The 21,075-nt window shown below is 38.1% G+C and overlaps 1 protein-coding gene across 4 annotated transcripts in view; it reads left to right on the top strand.

Annotated features, from left to right (window-relative positions):
- Positions 1-21,075, top strand: part of sox6 (SRY-box transcription factor 6) — a 480,402-nt gene that overhangs the window by 438,767 nt on the left and 20,560 nt on the right. For all 4 annotated transcript variants that reach the window (XM_020517374.2, XM_020517366.2, XM_048606988.1 and 1 more), the window contains exon 11: positions 8,880-8,988. In XM_020517374.2, coding sequence (XP_020372963.1) covers positions 8,880-8,988 — 109 coding nt within the window. The remainder of the gene's footprint in view (positions 1-8,879; positions 8,989-21,075) is intronic.

Raw genomic sequence — 21,075 nt, 5'->3', positions numbered from 1 at the left:
CTGAAATAGGGTTTGAACCAATGCTATTGGTGTCATGAGCCTTTTCTACATTTCTCCCAAGATTAATTTTGAAGATGGTTAACTTTTCAAATTCCTTTGGTCTTCTCTCCATTCCTTTTGACTAAAATGACTACCAGTCCTATCTAAAGGCACTGTCATTGCTGCTCATTGTTGATCATTTTAATAATGCTGTGCTGATGTTTGGCTCACTCCCATTCAGTTACATTTTGTCTCCCATCTGCTTTTGGTCAGTGCATTGCCCATTAGCAGACCTAGATTCATTAACTTGCATTATACGGTAGCAGAAGTCCAAATACATACACTAGCTGAGTTAGAAATTCACATTCACATCTGCCAGTGCACAACACTGCGTTAATGCTTTGCAAATCTGCCTAGAAATGGGAATTTCAATGGGCAACCCACATGAACTGAATTTGCAATTATAACATATTGCAATAAATGCTGGAGTTAAAATTTCACAGTAATCAATTGCTGGTTATTCTTTGATAAATCTTCAGTGATGATGCTGCGAGTGTTAAGCTGTAGTCTGAAAATCACTGCAAGTCAGTAAAATGGAGCATGTGGATAGATGTTAACTGTGTTGACACTGCCATAATTTTAATCTTGGACAATATCAAAACAATAGTCTATTTTAAATCACTTGTAATGCACTGAAAATCAGTAGAAGAGTATAATGGGATACCTATTTGATCATGCTCATTTACACTATTACAAAAGTATTTCTGAAAAAATGATGCATTTTTTGAAGCTTCATCATACCTTGTACTCATCAGGATAATTTGCAAGAAAACCAATTCAATAGGAACTATAACATTTACACTGCTAATTAGTTGGCAAGTGGCAGAGGCATTGCCATGGAGAATGCAATGATCCATGCTGACAGTTAACTGCCAAGCTTTGACTAAATTTTAAATGAAGCAATTTGATGCTGATTAGTCAGGGCATTGCCCTGAGAAATGAACCAGTGAATGGCTGTCACCTATTTTGTTGAACTGAAACAGGTACAGTGCATACACGTTCTTTCTGTCTGCAAAGAATGAGGTCCTGTGCATTAACATATGTAACTTCCAATACACTGTGAGCCTGGCTGACAATCTGAAATTAACTGTCTGCATAATTCTTTACACACTCAGTGTTATCCAGCAAATGTTATTCAATTGTAGAATCACATCTAACATTTGATACTGTGTTGTGTGTTGTGCAAGGACAGACTGGTTGGTCAGTCATGCAGTTTGCAGTTGTTGCAAGCAGTCAAAGAAGTATGTATTGATATAGTCTGCCAATCTTTGAAACATATGTCCTGTACATCTGCATCATACCAGCACAGAAACTATTGCTCACATTTGTGTGATGCCTTACACTTTCTAGAGTAATATGAGGCAGATTGGGCACTTTTCAGTACCAAGAGTGATTGTCTTGGGGTGTTTCATGAGCTTGTGCTGTAACACCATCTCATTAGAAAAATAGTTTTGATTGAGAAATATTTATAACTATTCAGGTCAGGTATACACACATATATTAAAAACATTTAAAAATGAGGATTAATGTAGGAGTTGACCATAAAAAACTATCGCAGCTAGCAGGAAAGGAATATACCTAAAAGGAGACATGGAGATGATATGCATATGCTATTAGTTAAATCAGTGCTTAGCACACACAACAAAATAGTATAAGCAATAGTTTAATCATGAAAAAGAAGGCCTGGAAAGATACATGGCAACATCACTCCTGGGCATGAAATTAAAGTGTTAATTACTGAAGAAATACTGGAACCATCCAACTGATAATGATGCCAAAGATCCTTATCACATGAATATCATTAGAAACCAGGATAAGACAACACTCAAAGACAGAAATGAAACATCTTTACCGATAAATCTTTTACAAAGGATTTTTTTTAAGATTGGGAGAATAAGAGAGAAGCAAAAGGAGTATGAAACATCGTAAATAAATTGACTAGATAAAAGCTCACACCGTCATAAAGGAATCTTCACCAAATAATTAAGAAATAATGTTAAATGATATAGTAGCTCATGAAAGTTGGGGAACCTGTAAGGGGGTTGACATCCATATTTGCACATGCTAGTGGGGGTGTTGATCCAAATAATATAAAAAAGATGCTTTTACTAAAATTTCAGAAGTATTAGAAACCCTTAGATAATATCTTATCCACTACTTTATTTGCTCAAGTAAAAAATTGCAGACCATTAAAATCCTCTGGGATATTTGTAGGATAGCTGAGGCTTATTAAAATTAGCCAAACTATTTGGAGAAAGGTCAAATTCTTGAGCAGCTTCTTCTCCTTTGGGATGGTTATGTAAGTCTTATAAAACTGAAACCAAGCATTTGTGGAACTGAGTAACTTAAACTTAGCAGACAAAAGATATTAGGGAAATACATCTGATTCAAGGCAGTTCTGAATTAGTTATTTCTGAATAAGAGTTAAAAACTAAACTAAAAAACTATGAATGACTTCAGCACTGTACACAGTGGGAAATGATCTGTTATCTTCTGGAAATATACCACATATACTCGTTCCCCTTTATCGAATCTATTTATTGTATCCTCAATGAACTTCAGCAAATTTGTCAAGCATGATTTTCCTTTCATAGAACCATGTTGAGTCTGCTTGATCGTGTTAAGCTTTTCTAAATATTCTGCTTTATCTTCCTTAATAATGGATCCTAGCATTTTCAAAACTACAGATGTTACAATAACTGGACTGTATTGTCCTGTTTTCTGTCTCCCTCCCTTCTTGAACAGGAGTACCACAGTGACTGTTTTCCAATCCAGTGGAAACCTCCTAGAATACAATGAGTTCTTGTTGAGATTGCTAGCCACTAAAGGATCCTTAACTACAAGGTCTCATATTAATAATCCTTCCTTGCACATTACTAGATCTAAAATATTCTGCTCCTGGCCTGGTTGTGCAACATTCTATTCTAAGAAACAATTCCTGATGCACTTTACAACATTTTCTTCCATGTTACTCTTGCCGATCTGATTTATCCAAACAGTATGCAGATTAAAATTACTCACGACAATCCTAGTGCCCTTATTACATGCTTCGATTATTTTCTGTTTTATATTTTGTCCTACAGTGAGGCAGCTTGTTGGTGGTTAAAAGACATCTTCCATCCATAACTACTTTCTTCCCTTGTTATTTCCTTACTTCCACCTAAGTTGATTTCTCCACCACAATCTATTGCACCTATATCACTACTCACCACTGCACTGATACTTGCTTTATTAACAACACTACCCCACATCAGTTTCATTTTTGTCTATTTTTCTGGAACATCAAATATCCTTGAATATTGAGTTCCCAGTCTTCTTCACTTCGCAACCACATCTCTGTAATAGCTATCAAGTCATAATCGTTTATTTCTATTTTTGCCTTTAAGTAATCTATCTAATTATAAATCCTGAAACTATGACTTATGACCATTATTACTTTTTGTTTCTAATCCCTACTGCACTCTTTTGCTTTTTTTGCCCCTTCCTGATACATTTTGATCATTATTCATCTCTTCATTACCCTACATCTCTCTTTTCTAATTCCATTTTGACTTTTTAAACTTCCCTTCAATTGAATCTTCCTTCCCTATTTTTGAAGTTTAAAGCCCTATCTACAATCTAGCTGTATAATTTGACTGGCACTGGTCCCAGCAAGCTTAAAATGAAGCTCATCCTAACAGGACAGTGCATTGAATTGTATGAATCCAATATGTGTACTGACCAGTGAAAATAGATTTATGGTCAACAGTAAATTTCTCACCTAGGCCATCAAGGAAAGGGAGCTCATTTGACTGTTCCAATTCAAATGTGAATTTGAGAGAAAGATAGAGTTCGTGAAGAAATCTTACTTGCAGCTGTGGATTTGAATGTAGCAAAAATATCCACTCCATTTGGTTGTATGCAAGGTGGGGGAGGTTATGTGACAGTCCGTTATTGGTATTTTTCTCATGAAATCCAGCAAAAATGTTTTCAAGAGTTGGACCTAGTGGGGATCCATGGGAACACCATCATTTTGTGCGTGCATGGTGTTGTCAAACTGATCTCAATTGTGCGAGTTGCTGAGTTCATCGGTTCCTTGAATACTGATTTACAGGTAAAGTTGGTAGGTCTGGATCACCATGACATAGAGAGGATCAGCCAGTACTTGTGTCGTATGTGATAAATAATCCATCATTCAAATAACTTGAAAATGCCTCATAAACGTCTACATAACTTGCCTCACTGAGTGGGTTATTTTCTTCGTTTCCTGTTTATAGCAAAGAAAGTGCACATTGTGGCATTAAACCCCTCAGTTCTTTGGTCACTGTTAAAAATAGTCCATCATTCATCACCATTGCTGCTCGTTCATTAACTGTGATAATTCTCAGATATGATTGATGCTGCTGATGCAGTCCTTGGAACATTTAACGTTGCCTCGATTTTAACAAGCCCTTCATCATCTCAATCTCTCCCTCCAATATCTAAGCACTGTCTTGTTTATCATAATCTAAAGATACTTAAAGCATGAACCCAGCAACTTTTTAACACAGAGGTTCAATTGCTGCACAGAAATCTCCACTAGACCCTGACTATATATTGATTGATGAAGCATGGGAAGATATATCCACATACATTACTCATATGTTATATTAACATTTAGCTTCCTTGAATCTCCAGACTAGCTGGTTCATTTTTCATTATTGTACTCTAAAAATGACTTTTAATTGACAGTGCCACTTTCTGTACTGTCTCTTTGTTAATTTCAGGCCAGGTTCACATTTTCAAAGACCACATAGACAGTCAGTATTTTATATGCTGCAAGATGATCTTGTAACAGAATTATCAGTATATGAAAGAATGCAATGAAACTTTATCGACTTTAGGTAACAAAAAGAAACTATGAGAATAAAATCACAAACAAAATTAAAGCCAGCAAAAAGTTCACGTTTCAGTAAAACCTCACCAAATTGTTTCAGAAGTGTGTGGTTTTGAAATAAAAAGTATCCTTTTGCCCTCATTCCATCATATGGGCTTTTAAAAATAAAGACTAAAGTATAGACAATGTTCTTTTGAATTCCTTTTTGCTATTCAGGAATTGTTGCACTGCATAATCCCTTTAAAATCACTGCAAGGTCACATAAGTGCTCTTCTGAAAGAGATGATAGCTTGTTCATGACATGTTTGTACCCTGCTTTGGATATTCTGCTCACTGATGCAACTTAGAAGGTGCATTCTGATGGGAAATATTTCCTCTATGCATGTGGTGCTGCGAAATCATAGGGTAGGGAGCTACACAGTGCACAAAATAATCCTTTGGCTCATTTAGAACAACAACAAATAGAAATTCCTACAAGAGCCAGTCAGTATATCAAGTTGAGATGTTGTAATATCTGGTAAATTTTCTCAAACTCTCTGGCTTTGCATTGAGATTCCACCTGAAAATGCTTGTCTTTCTTTTAACCAATAGTTAAGTTCTTAAATTTTCATTTTTGCTTGTTTTATACCCTAACACAGTAAGATTAATCTGCTTAATATTGTGAACTTAGATATAGGCTTAAGTAAAGCAAAGTTTGAACAATTTATTTTCAAACATGCAAATCTTCCAGCGATCTAAATCATGATGTTCAAGATTTCTTTAGATAGACTTACTCAAGTAATGGAACAGTTATACTTCACAGCCAACTCATCTTTATGTATGAGCTTCTCATACTGTTAAATTGCAGCATCAGTTAGGCTGACAGAAAGGGCTTCTGTCTCTTTATCCTTTGTACTGTGCTGTGTGAGAGTGTTACCATTAGCATGTGCTGTGCAGCAGGTCTAGTTATCAGACAGACTGTGTAAAATGATACTTTTTGTCAGACTGACCTTTCTCCAGTACACAGAAGCATATAAAACCTCGGAGGCCTCCTTTGCATTTTATCAAGTTGTTGACTTGTTATTGATGTTTCATTCAACACCTTGTGTAAAATAGATTAGAACCAGGTTTTTGGATCACTTTTACTAATGCCTTCACTTGTCCCTTTATTAAGATCATGGCTGTCTCCAGCACTGTTTTTAATATTTATTAAGGCCATGTGAAGTTTACTCAAAGTTGCCATCCAACAGGCTCCGAGTTATGATTTGGATTAAACATTGAAATAAATCCAATCAGAAAAATGCCCATTTTGTGGTACAAGTTCTCAGATATGAATACATGTCCTGTGGAGTTAAGTGTATGAGAAATGGAAAATATTTCTGCATGTGTTCACCATTCAGAAACACAATTAATGCTTAATCAATTCATAGCTATATTGCTCTGTTCATTGTGATCTGTAAAATATGTACAGTTTTGGTATGTTGTTTGGAATATCACTCAGTTGATCTACTTAAACATGACGTAAATTCCAGGTACCATAATACAAATCACAGTTGAAAGCCAATGCATCAGACTGTGTAACCAAGTATTTTCAATCAGTATATTCACTGTGTAGTGTAATTTATTATTTTAGAGCAGTAAGTTACTACTAATATAAATATATATTCCAGCATTTTGCACTATCCAGAAACAATGAAAATACTGTGTAGTGTACTCTACAGCTCTCCCATGTAATATACCATGTCTAGATCAATCAGATGCCAGGCTATATATCCTACATTTCCAAATTAATGTTTTCATTGAGTCCTATAGCTTATTGTTCAAAAAAATGAAGTTACGATGCAGCACATTGTATAGATTTAGGTCCACACAGTATGCTTACATTGTAATATTATTCAGACTCCTAAAATGATAGGTCAATGTACAGTGTCCTAAACCAATATGACACCCCAGCATGGCGTACATTTCTGTACAGTTTGACACACTGTTCTAGACCAGTGAGGTACAATGTAGCATTCAATCTTCAAGCAGTTCCAAGTTATCCTATCGCTGTAAGTGTAAAACCATATATTTTGAAATACTTTCATTTTATTTGTAATGTTTTATATTTCTAACTCTAAATTTCTTGTACAATTGAAAGACTTCTTAGAACTTCATATAATTGGGCAAGTGTCATTTTGACCACACAGTACCTCCCAATAAAACAAAGTCACATCAGTTCAGTTGGTAATTATTAGGAATGAACATGCATTTCAATAAATGAAGAAGGCATGTTCTTGTGCTTGTAAGTCTCTATTTTGCCCAGTGTAGGCTATGGCACTGGGTAAGATGAAAGCAGGAGAAAGGTGCTTCCCTACAGTTGATAAGGGAAATTGTTGATGACTCACTTAGGTCTTAGTGGCTGGCTTAAAAGCACACTGTTGAAGGTTTGAAATTGAAGAAGTAAAGTGTGTGCATAGAAGAGGAGAATTCACTTGTTGAAATAAATCTGTTTGATATGCACTTCAGAAAGAATGCCATTTGATTGTATGGAGGCAACGAAGCAGAATAAGCTGAACTGGAACAGGTCATTTAGGAGGCAAGATGGTCAGTATCCATTCAATACTGATGAACAGATTTTATGTGTCTTTCATAAGGGAATGAAAGAAGTTTTTGTGAACTGAGTACAAGGGAATGAAGTTAAACTGGAATTATTAACTTTTGGAGATAATATAATTAAAGAGGGGCTATTTTCTTTTGTTTCCTATTAACAGAAAAAAATAGTGCAATTGAATAAAAAGAAGTCATTTGCTCTATGACATACAGGAAGAAATATTTAAGGTTACAGATACTTTGTGCAATGGTGAGTTAGAGTTCTGTTCTGTCTGCATGGATCTAGGTTACTGTAGTTCAGGTAGAAGGGATCAGAGTCTTCTCTCAATGCAATTGTTAAGGATTTCAAGTGGACTATTAAGATAATTTCTACTCAATTCCTCAATGGATAAGCATCAACAACGTAACACCACAGCATAACATCTTTTCATAACTTGGCATAATTGACTACTCTGACCATTGGAGATGATAATTGCTACTTTACCAAATTGGAAACTATCAGTCTACATCAGTAATATGAATAAATGGATATTAAAAATGACTGGAAAAATGTTAATGGCTCCATTGTCACCAATATGAAGTGATGTTTTGTGATTTCATTGAGTTTGAACCCAAATAGTTTACTTCTATTTCCACAATTTCAAGTTGTCTTTAATCTTCTGAATGTTTTTCATTGAAGTCTCTATAAGCAGATTGTGTTAAGCAGTGCTTCCTGTAGGAGAGTGTAAAACAGCTGGAAAGCCAGCCTGTCTTCAGATTTGATCAAAGGTGACTTTGTCACGGATGGACGTGTGAATTTACACCACAGATATTTCTGAAGGAGGACATCAATTGGTCTATATTTGACCCCACCTCTTAGTTACAGAACAGATAAATTCATTCTCAATTGGAAATAAACTTTTAGTCCTGCACCACACTTTTTCGGCCACTCCATTGCTAGTTATAAATCAGATCACAGTTTATTCCAGGTGTTCTTCAAAGCCGGTGTCTTATGAATGAGACAGTTTGCTATTTTGTTTCTCAAAAATAGTGTTAGGAGCAGGCAATGATCTGCCCTTATATAATGCATCACTATGATAAAAAAAGTCACAAAATTTTCAGCTCTCTGGGCTGCTATTTTACTGCTCAAAATGTAAGCAGATATGACTTTTAATATTGTTTCATACTGATAAAGGGAACATTGACAGGTTTTCCACATACTGAAATATTACAATCTGTTATGGTATCTCATTTGAGTTTGAAATAGCAGGGTATAAGGAGTCAAACACAAGTTAGGTTCCTTGAGGGTAAAAAAAGTGGATGAATAACTAGTAAAGGCTGGATGCTGATCCAGCAGCACTTAACGCTGCCAAGATTGACACAGTGACTGTCACACAAAAAAAATCTAACAGATTTTTCTGTTCTTTCTATGCAGGAACGGGTGCCCTTTGAGAATCTTGCACAACAGCTGACAGGAAAAACAGGGGAGGATGTGAAGGTTGGTCCAGGGGTCATTGACCTCACGAGACCAGAAGACGCAGAAGGTGAGTGGGTAATCCTAAGGTCTAACAAAAGCTTACATTGTCAATGAGTAGTCAACTCAAGTAGGTTAACTGTTGGTGCTTCTACATTGGCTTCACAGTTTCTCTTTTCTCATCCTTATTTCCCATGTTTCGCCTTGAGCATAACCAGAAACCTACACATTGTAATTCCAATTAACACAATGATTTGTGCTGCCATTACTGCTTAATTATAAGCATTTTGGAAAGATCACAATCTTATGGAGAGTAATTTGGAGTCAATTCACATTTAAAAATGCGCATTGAATTTACATGATTCTATTTGAGGTATTTGTACATGTGCCCAGATGAATTCATACATGGGCCATCTAATCTCAGATCAAAGCAACTTAAATAAAACCTTAATCTCAAATCATCAAGGCACACCTGAACCCTCAAAGCAGTTCAGAGATTTGGGGGAGCAAACAGAGAGCAGGTAAAAGACTCCTATCACTTTTTATTTTAACACTGAGTGTAAACCTGGTTAATTTTGGCCTCACAACTGGCTACATCCTCCCAATCCCTCAAATATCATGCTCAGGGCACAACTAACGCAGCTTCTCTGCAGTCTAAATAAGCAATTTTCATTTTGGTGATGTATGTGCTGGTGGAGATCAATGTGCCTTGCACCAAATGGAGATCATGTTTTAAGGATTTGTCAGAGAGAACTAGTGGTCTGGCAGGCAAGACAACTGTTTAATTCTCTGAGGACCTTATGGGATTAATGTGTTCCATAGTTTTCCAGTGGATAAATCATTGTAAATTCCCTGTAGGCTCTGAAACTGTTTCAAAATGGGTGGAGTGAAGAGGACAGTGTCAGCCCAAGAATGAAATGGCAACAGGTTCCACATTTTTCTCAAATCTTCAACAATGATGCAGAAATTCTTCCCAAAAAATTGCCAATAATGCACAAATTATGCTTATAATCTTATTAGCATATTTACTAAATTTGAATAAATCTCTCAAGGTGTTGTCAAGTATTCAGCTAGTTTTGTAGAATATTTGGATCCAATGCATAAATGTAATTAAAAAAAAAATATCGGCCCTGATGCTAATGGGGCTGTTATTTTACAAATAACTATTTTAGTAAAAGATTAGAGTCAGATCAGGAACATACTCAGCAGAAACAAGCGACTGCTTCATCAGTAAATTATATTAGGATCTGATGCTGCCTGGCCTGCTATGTTCCTCCAGCTCCATATTGTGTTGTCTTAGGATCTGGTGATGATGTTTTGATCCCAAGCAATTCTGACCATGAGGAGCAGCTCCTATCGAGCTATTGCAAGATAGCTGTATACTTTACCATCCCCTTGCCCAATGCTAACTGCAGTAGTAGAAAGTCAACTGGGCTTCACAGCCTCAGCAACAGTCAAAAGCTGCAGTTTGCAGCATATTCTCAAAAGCTTGATCTCCCAGAAGTTGCTGGCCAGAAGCATTTCAATGGTCCTGATGAGAGCAGCAGAAATATTCCAGCAACTATTGCTGAAGCCATAAAGAGGGGGGACTAGGAGAAGGTGCAGAGCTGGATGAACACAGCAGGCCAAGCAGCATGAAGGGTCTAGGCCCGAAACGTCAGCCTTTCTGCTCCTATGATGCTGCTTGGCCTGCTGTGTTCATCCAGCTCTGCACCTTGTTGTCTCGGATTCTCCAGCATCTGCAGTTCCTACTATCTCTGATTAGGAGAAGGGTTTGATTTAGGAAAATGTCTTTAAATAAGTTCACTGGAAAGCCAAAAAATTTCCAGCAGTCGGTGTTCCAGCTGCAAAAACACCAAGAGGTCACATAGTCCTCCGTGGTCTTAATCTTCGCTCCGGTGCTGTACGGAAAGGAAGACGGACTTCTGTTTATTGCACAGAGAGCAGAGAAGAGGCAAGCATATACCTCCCTATCCTATCATGGGCAACAAACCTTAACAAGTATATATTGCATTTCTTGGGGAGGGAGGGAACCCAAATGGACAAAAGAAAATGCTAACAAAACACACTCTGAATGTATTGAAGTAGAAACCATTTAATCAGGAAAGCTGCTTCTTTCTAATTAACTGATCGTAGCTCCAAACAGAAGTCACAGCTGACTAGCATTTCTGTCAGCTGCCATGCCAGTCTGTTTTGTGTTGTGTTAGAACGGCTGAGTCTCACAGCTGACTACTAAGCCAACAAGGGGAGATGGAGTTTGCTGATTTGCCCAAACTGAGAAGTCAGCTGTAAGGCATGACTGTTCAACCTGAGCACCGAATTGCATTTCGAAGCCTTCTATCATAGAATCCCTACAGTGTGGAAACAGGCCCTTCGGCCCAACAAGTCCACACCGACCCCAGAACATCCCACCCAGACCCAGCCCCCTATAACCCACCTAATCTACACATCCCTGAACACTACGGGCGATTTAGCATGGCCAATCCACCCAGCCTGCACATCTTTGGACTGTGGGAGGAAACTGCAGCACCCAGAGGAAACCCACGCAGACACGGGGAGAATGTGCAAACTCCACACAGACAGTCGCCTGAGGGTGGAATCAAACCCGTGTCCCTGGCACTGTGAGGCAGCAGTGCTAACCACTGAGCCACTGTGCCACCTTGATCTCCTCATAATGCACTTCTGTGCCATGATCTTCAAATAAATACTGGTTATCACTGCTGCCTCACAGTGCCAGGAATCCGGATTTGACTCCAGCCTCGGGTGACGGTGTGGAGTTTGCCTGTTCTCCCTGCATCTGCGTGGGTTTCCTCTGAGTCCTCCAGTTTCCCCTCTCAGTCCAAAGATGTGCGGGTTAGGTGGATTGGCCTTGCTAAATTATGACATTGTATCCAGGGATGGGCAGGTTAGATGAATTAGTCATGGGAAAATGCAGGGTTACAGGGATAAAGGAGGGTGGGTGGGGAGGTGGTGTGTTGTTGCTTGGTCTGGGTGGGATGTTCTTTGGAGGTTTGGTGCAAACTCAACGGGCCAAAGGGCCTCTTTCCACACTGTAGGGATTCTATGAAATGTAACTATTTTTTTAACAACGTCTTCAAACATGCTGCAACACAACTCCGGGGGAGGTAGGACTTGAACCCAGACCTTCTGGCTCTGAATTGGGGTCACCGTGCCACAAGGCCCTTATTCTGAATAGATGTACGTTTGGACTCCTAACTAAGATCATTTGAAGGTTCTCACATCAGTACATTGGCTGAAATTAGCCTCTGGCCTAGTGTGGCACATGAGCAATACACAGAAAATTACACCTGTGCAGTTGTTTTAAAATCACAAATTGTGACTTCACTTTTCAGATCAGTGAATGAGAAACCACATTGGTGGCCCATGTGAGCCTCCTGAGTGTTCAGCCCATCTGAGATGGGAGAGGATTCTCCCTCTGGTGGCTGCATTTATAATTGTGGGTTGAACATCTACTGCATCCAGGGGTACTGGCATGAACCATCTCTTTAGGTGTGTATCCGTGTCAACTGTACATCAGCGATGTAATCTCTTTAAATCAGGAAAATTGGTTCAGCTCAGAGACTTTAACACAAAAATCAAGGATAATGCTCCAGTACAGTAAAGAGGGAACATTGTACTGTCAGAGGTGTTGATATTTATTTAAGTAAAGTCTATCCTCCCAGATGGACATGAATGACCCAATGCCATGCTTTCATAGAAGGGGTATCTACTGTGCCCTGGTTGATATTTGTGACTATCAGATTTCGATATTACAACAATAATGACAAATCAATAAAAGTACTATGTTGTAAAGCGCCTTGGGGCATCTTGAGATCATGAAAGTTGCTTTATAAATGATCTCCACAGAGAGGTTTCTATGTTATATACTTTATAACAGTGATCCCCCCAAGCTGGGCTGGCATTGTTGCAAAATAAAGTCAGCATCTGTCTGCATCTGTACGTGTCCTCAACTATTTCTGCCCATCTGTTCCTTCTTGTGTGTTTATGATGCCTTGCTGTACATGTTTGCATTTCACTCTTTGTGTATTCTCACTTTTTGTGCATGTTTGCATCTCTCTATCTTGTTTGTTTGACTCCCTTTCCTTGTTTGTGTTTCTCTCTCCTTAAATTTGTTTTTCACACCTCACATCTCTTTCTGCCTTGTGCCTGTTTCTGTCTGATCCCTGTCTTTGAGTGTCTCTCTCTCTCTCTCTTTCTCTCTCACAGGGAGTGATGGTATGAACTGGGTGATGTCAGCTTAACCACCTGCTAAATCCTTTTCCTGAAATTCATTTCCATGGACTTCGCCATTGCATGTTTTATGCTGTTGACCGAAGTGAAAATGATTTCCAGTATGTGAATTTGGCATGGGTTTTTTTGATTAATTTTACAGAAATATCTTAACAATCTTCCCAGAGCATATGATTAAACAATAGATTTTTGATTTTCAAAAGCCTTTTGCAAATTTGTCAAATTGCTACTCCTGAATTCATTGGATCAGCAACTGAGTAAAATTACCACATATCTGGTTAAACAGAGGCAACTTTAGAGCAAATTCCAACTATAACATAACAGATTTAATGTCCTGCAACATTTAGGTGTAAACTGTGGGTAGCTCCTGCATAACAACGCAACGTCTACTTTTGTGCTTCTCATCTATAACTGCAAAGAGAAACAAATCCACTGCGCCAATATTGGTCATACATAAATATTTGTAATAGTTACCATGGTAGTTTAGAAAGAAAAGGCAAGAAACAGTAAATGTTGAAAGTTACACCAGGAACAAAGATAAATATTTCTGGACAAGAATTTAAACTTTAGATAGCAAATAGGTGAAACAGTGGAACAGTTATCATCCGGAGTGACTGTGGTCAAAAGTAAAGACTAAGATTTTCCTTTCCGTTCAGTCAACTGTGCGTTCCATTTGTCTACTCACTCCCCAATCTCTTGGTCTTTTTAAAATGCTCAGATGTAAAACATTAGCAGATACCACAAAGGTTTCAGTGAAGCCTTTTGTTCTCTCACATAGCAGGGTTTGCAGCTTCCATGCAGCCTGCGTCGTGTGTTTGTTTTAGTTTATTTTGTCAGAAGGGGATGGGGATAAGAACACAAGACATATAAGCAGGAAATGGACTAATCCGAACGTGGTTTGCAACAATATTAGACATTTAAAAAGGGACTGATTACCCATTACGATGGAATTAACTCCATATGGACTTGACAATAAGAAGTCTATTTTTTTTTCCTTAAGTTTGAATTGATGGTTCATATTTCCTCTCTCTAAGAATTAGTACAGAGGGAATTCTTTAAGATTCTCGACAATCAAGGCTGTTGATTACAATTTAGATGGCAAACTTGTGATCCAAAAGGTTTCTTTTCATCCTATCATAATGAAGAAAATTGCACAGTATTCAATGTTTGTCTAGTTGTTCAAAAAACAAAGTGCAGTTTAGTTCTTGGCTGGTTACATGGTATGGGTAATATATTACCTGACTTGCTGCATTACAATTCCACAGTCGTTCTCTGTTTTGTAAGATCCACTGTTACTCCCTACCCATCTCCTGTCCCAGAGGTGCTGCCTCACATGGCTTTTACAGCTGCCAGCCATCCTCTGGCATCTCTCTCAATTGGTGTGTCTTTACCGTGAATCTGGGTAATGAGTGGTAGCAAGCTGCTCAATTATGAGAGTCATCACAAGCTTTCCTGATTCAATGCTCACCCTATAATTTTTATAAACATACAGGCTTTGTACAAGGGTCATTGGGCAACAATTAACACTGGAAACTCCGGCTGATTTTGTTTTCTCTTCCTTCTCAATTATCATGACCTGGTACCACCCAGGTGGAGATCAACTAACTCAGCATGAATCAAAGATCAGGATTGCAATGTTACTGTTGTCTTTGGGACAGTTTGATTTTCGGCCATTCATTTCACAACAGCTTTCAACACTACAATTTTGGTAGACCGTTTAGACAGTGGAGTGATCCTTAGGAACAGTGAATGGCAAAAATAGAGCCCAGTTAGTGATAACTCTTCCATAAATTAGAGATGCTAAGTTAATTACTTAGGGAGCAGTTAGCTATCCTTCAATTGCATGCAGACTGTTGAAAACTCCACTGTTTATTAATCAATATTTTAATTCCTAATTACTGCTTTCTGTCATCTTGAAATGTTATATTATAATTCAAATTGAAGCTGATTAAGCATGTCTTGTGTGGGTTTTTTAAAGATTGCAACTTGAAAGCTTTTGAAAAACAAATCCTTAAATCAAAATAAAAATAAATAACATAAATTGGACTTTGGCTTGAAGGTAACATTATAGTGAAGCCTTGTAAATGATATATTGTCACTTAAAAGAAATGCTATTACTTTTATTGGGACACACCAGCTAGAATTTGAGGTGGTTACAAATCAAATGTACATAGCACATTATTCAAAATGAATCTGCCTTAGGAGGAAAGAGAAGGCTGTGTTGTGCTTTTTTAAAAACAAATTCAGTATTGAAGTGGATGGAGACAAATTGTGTCACAAACATCAATACTAGTATTGGGACATAACTTTAGTGTTCCTGCTGTTTGGCTGATCAGAAGACGCATGCTGCTTTAGGAAAATTAAGAAATTATTTATCTTCTAGTGTAATGTCATGTAGTTAAAATAGAGAGGGCATTATCTGTTGTTTAAGCAAAATACATTCTACATATAAGTAAACATTGGGATGATATCTAGGCATATGCACTAAGAAAGCTGTAGGCTCCAGCATCACACTGTGCTGGCTTAGCTGGACTGCTGCTGGAGTAGTAACTAGGGCATTCCAAATGAATTTAGGGGGAAAAAGTAACGTTTCTGTCAGTTGTTATCCAATTTCTCCTGACCATCCAAAACCATTTCTTTACAGCTGATTTTTTGACTTGTATGAGCTCAATGCCTCAGAGTCAGCTTCAGGTGTCAACGTTGTTAAATCTGACTTCTGGATCCCAGTTGTTTTGTGTTTGCCAGCTTGACACAAAGACACAGTTCATAGACGCTGGTCACTCAGACTCCAAACAAAAAAATCATCTACCCAGAAGCATCTTTCGCTCAATTTGAGGAAGTCGTGACTCAGGACTGTAGGTTTATGCCATGGCTCTCCATGTAACAGAATAGGCTGATTATTGATGTGCAGATCTTTGAACACGTGGGACAGGATGTTCTGTGAAGTGGTGGGATTCGAAGTGAGGATTTGTTTCCTTTCTTTTTCTGTCTTTGCCACCACACTGCCTCACTAAGTTGTTGTAATTCAATGCTCGTGCAGCTTGATGAACAAATTGTTGCTATTTTGAATGACCGAAAACAAACTCTTTGCAGTCATTCATGTCACTGCTGTGGTACTTCAAGGAGCACTCCAGAGTATCATTGAAGGCTTTATTTGGCCCTCCCTGCAATGTTGACATTTGAACATTGAATAAGCAGGTCCTGGCAGGGGAGACACTTTGTAGTCATCCAGATACAGGATTTTGATTTGATGTTATAGGACTTTTGCTTGAATGTATGTGGAGCTGAATTCAAGAAGGACACAAGCATTTGTTTGGTCTTATTAAATCGAGAGCATATGCCAGAGCTTTCGCTGGTGGATTATTTTTAACCATTCTTCTGTATTGCTAATGATTCACAGTTCAATCTGAGTGATTCAGTTAGTCACACTCCTGCCTCTGTGCTGGAAGGTCCTGGATTCAAATCCAATTCCAGGGCTTTTTGGTTGTGGAAGGAATGATCACACAGTTCAAAGCAGGTTGTCAATCCTGTCAAAATCTTTCCAATTATCCACATAATTCTCTAAAGAGAGAAATAAGTGTGAAGATATGCAAAAAAACAATCAAATAAGGCAGCTTGAACAAAGTCCAGTTGAATAAATATGGCATGGACCATAGAGTTAAAGAGTCATAGAGTCATACATCATGGAAGCAGAACCTTCCCTCCAGCCCTTTCCAAACTAAACTGATTTCACTTACCTGCATTTGGCCCATATCCCTCTAAACCTTTCATATTCATGTACCTATCCAAATGTCTTTTAAATCTTGTAACTGTACCTACACTTACTCCTTTCTTTGGTAGTTCATTCCATACATGAACCAAACTCTGTGTGGAAAATATCGCCCCACAGTGTCATTTTAGGCTCAATGTTCTAACCTGTAAGGAGTCCTGACAGACTGATATCAGTGTTGTCTTTGTTTCCACTTTGACACCCCCCCTCCTGGTGATTGTTTTTCAGTGCTGGGTTATTTTAATGTCATTGGCAGTGGCGAGAGTCATTCCCATGACTGTCCAGGTTGACCATCTCTGGTGACAACACCAACCAGGATACAGCTAGAGTGACTGCTTTAAAAAGCATTCTTTTGTTAAGAGAATGTAATCATTTAATTTTTAATTATGCGCCCCCCCCCAATCCCAACTCTACCTCAGCCACCTTAGTAGCATTGTAACAGGAAACAATCACTATATGCTAGTCACCAAGGATTTCAATAAAGATTTCAGAAGACACAGAGTTTTTGCTGTCACCAATACATTATTTTTGTCTCTCTCTGTCTGCTGTACTGCCAGTAAATTTTGAAATATGGCTGTTTTGTTTATTCTTGAGTCTGGCTCCATTGTTTTACCAAGTTGGATTGTTGTTAGCAGCCTTCCATGTCCAATATCTTTAACTCCTTAATCAAGTGTAAATGAAAACTGGAGATGAAAGTTTCTTGATCCCTTACTCAGTTGATGGTTTCCAATGCTTTTAGCTAAAGTGGTAATTTCATTTCAGATGATTTTGTTTATTCCATATTGGCTACCTGAACATGCTTCAATCTGCGGTCAGATGATCATTACAGCCATTTTAGATCAATGTTTCTCACTTTTTAACAGTCATTCTAGTCCAAGAAGGCCTCCGGTATTAAAATAAGATAATGCAAGTTAATACTTGGTACTCCACATTTTACCATCACCATAACAGTTAGGAGAAGACTTGAGTGGAGTTCTAATGTTGATATGCACTAGCTGGGTTAAATATCCTGTTTCTGTGCTGTATATCCAATGTAATCCTATGTGTGTAGCATGGAATTTAATTATAGGAAGTACATTACATGATATGTTCCCGTCATTAACCTATCAACAGATTATGCTTGCCCACATAGGAGGTGACTTACAGAATGTCTACTGTAACTTTGATCGACAGCTATTAGATTGGCTCCCCTCTAAATATACTGATCCTGTGCGCCACAAATCCAATTGAAATTCAGCAGACAGTTCACACTTAAGTTACTTCTGTGCTTCAAACTGCTTATGACACGTTGTAACTACATTAGCTGCAGTCTCTTTGGTGACACTCTAGGAGCCTGGTTTTATATTATCTGTTCTTGGGCTGTGGATTAAGAGAGTACAGTAATTATCGTTGATCCCTAGTTTTCTAAGGTAATTAAGAGAAAACCACATGATAGGAACCAAATTGAGTGGCCAGCTCCTTTCCTTTAATGGCAATTAACAAAACGGACACTATGCCATGCTCGACTGTCGGATTGGTTTGTGGAATGACATTGCAGGCAAACATTCTTGCAAGTACCTCATGATGCACAACCTGATGCTGATCTGATCCATTATTGGTCTGCAGACCTGTGCCCACACCTTGAGTTTCTCATGTGCAAATATCGCTTTCAGCTTTGACAGTTCCCACCCTGACAAAGGCTGCTTTAGATTGAAAGTCCTCCAAAGGCATTGAAAATGTTGCCTCCTTCCGTCTCTGAATTTAACACTCCTCATTAATTGATCAATACTATTTGATTTCAGTTACATCACTCTTTTTGGTCCTGCTACTTTATATGATAAATGCATACTTAAGCCAATTTTCTTATATATTTAAGAATTTGAAAGCAGTCTCCTCAGACCACCTTTAAATATCCTGAATTAGAAAAGAGGATACTGTCCTGTTAGAAAGGTCACCACGAATCAGCAGTCTAGAGCTCTGCATTATATACATTTTTGCAGAGCTTTGCTTTCTACTGACAAGGCAACACAATATTATTCACTGATGTTAACTTCTACTTAAATGCATGTTACAGTGTGAAAAGATACCTGCAACGCAACCACAGCAATGAATAGAGGTCATTTGTATTCCAAGGCTTAGATTAAATCATTTTCTTCGAAGTGCATTTGTTTATATTCCTTAAATTCCCCACTTCTCTCATTACATTGTTTCCTAAAGCTGAACATACAATGTTTGCGTGAGTGCTAATTCTTTGCAGGAGCCCAATTCACACAGTGGATTCTTTTGTGACAGTCTGTCTGCTGTAGCACAAAGGCATAGTCAAAGATCAAGTGAAGAGGTTTTGTTTTTGGCTGCATATCTCAACTGTTTCAAGTGCAGGCGTGTTTCAGACAGGTGTGATTAGGCACTATAGTTTTAAGGACATATTTATGGTCCCTGTGGGGAACTGTTCAAAAAGATTGTCATACTGTAACCACAGTGTAAGTGTACACTGTAAATCAAATTCTCAAATAAATTATACTCACAAAGACTTATCAAATGGATAATGTTCCCGTCAAATGTTTTTGTTTATACGTGTGCTTGAGCTAAAAATCCCCATTACCTGGCCTGAGGTGTAATAATTTGTTCCTGTCAACTCGGTTACTTACAACAGATGGAAATAGGAATAATATTCATTTAATCCCATTTATGTTCATTTAAAATAAAGAAAACAGTACAAATACTTATCATAAATGCTGTACCCAATAGTGTAAAACATCTGAGTGGGCTACTCTTGCACAATGCAAACTGGTTAGAATTTCCAATTAGGTTTCTGCAGGTCATTTCTCAATAGATATGTATTGGATATGACAATCATTAATCCTCATATGCAAATACTGTTGTTGATGAACAACATGGAGGCAAATCTGTGCACCATCGGAAATCGTTTTTAATTTGGCGAGAGTGATGGGTATTTTATGGTGATTTTTGAGGTTGGAATATAATTTCAGAATTCAAGTGAAAGGTATAAAACATGATGTTAATGTAGGACACAATGTTGTATTATTCCAAACCTTGAAACCTAGCCAGTGTTTTCCAGCTGACTTCAACTTCCATTTATAAAGTCATTAGATAGAAATTGTGCAATATGGTATTGGTCATAAATACATTGATCTGCTTACGCCCCACCCCCTTTCAATAGTTTACTGGTTTAATCAAAACAGAGACTGAAGAAGTTTCATATTGTTGCATTATTGTTTTAGTTCCTGCTATTGTGCAGTGTGATGCTGACTTTAAACAGGTTTTGATAGTTATCTCTTTATTTGAATCCCTTGATCAGATCACTGTGTGTTGCAGATAGTTGCTATTCTTAACTTGTTCTTCAGTTTTCTGCCCAAAGGCAAGTCTTTGCTGATTATTTGCCTAACCATGGTAAATTACCATGATATTTTGCCGCAGAGAGAGTAAGGAGGCAGCCCCTTAACTTAGATTGCCGAGGTTTATAAAATCATGAGGAGCATAGATAGGGTGGCTAGCCAAGGTCTTTCTTCCCGGGGCAGGGAGAGTCCAAAACTAGAGGGCATAGGCTTAAGGTGAGAGGGGCAACTTCTTTCATGCAGAGGGTAGTGTGTATATGGAATAAGCTGCCAGAGGAAGTGGTGGAAGCTGGTACAATTGCACCATTTAAAAGGCATCTGGATGGGTACATGCATAGGAAGGGGTTAGAGGGATATGGGCCAAACGCTGGCAAATGGGTTGGCATGGACGTGTTGGACTGAAGGGTTTGTTTTTGTGCTGTACAACTCTATGACTCTACAAAGTCAGAGTGGTAATTAAATTCCATGCAGTTGGCTTCAACCTGATCCACACACTTGCCACCTAGCCAGCTTAAGCAAAAGGAAGACCAGTTAGTTATTCAGAGAATATTGGGAAAGCAGTTTATGAAGCTCTGAACATTTTCTTCGCATTTATTCAGCTGTAGCTAGTCAATAAAATGTCAAAATGCTACATCATATTGTTGCTGTAGAAGTGCAGAACTTAAGAGGTTAAAACATTGTTAAAACAACTGGAGTCTGTTTGGCAATCACAAAATGATTGAATAGATTTAGATATCACAGGCATGCATGTGACTATAGATAATACAGACATGTCAGTACACACTGCAGGAGTGTGTAAAAC

The sequence above is a fragment of the Rhincodon typus genome, chromosome 17, assembly GCF_021869965.1.
Source record: "Rhincodon typus isolate 14 chromosome 17, sRhiTyp1.1, whole genome shotgun sequence".
In the NCBI taxonomy this organism is placed as follows: Eukaryota; Metazoa; Chordata; class Chondrichthyes; order Orectolobiformes; family Rhincodontidae; genus Rhincodon; species Rhincodon typus.
Note: the sequence above shows the minus strand (reverse complement) of the source record. Positions and strands in the feature narration are given on the sequence as shown.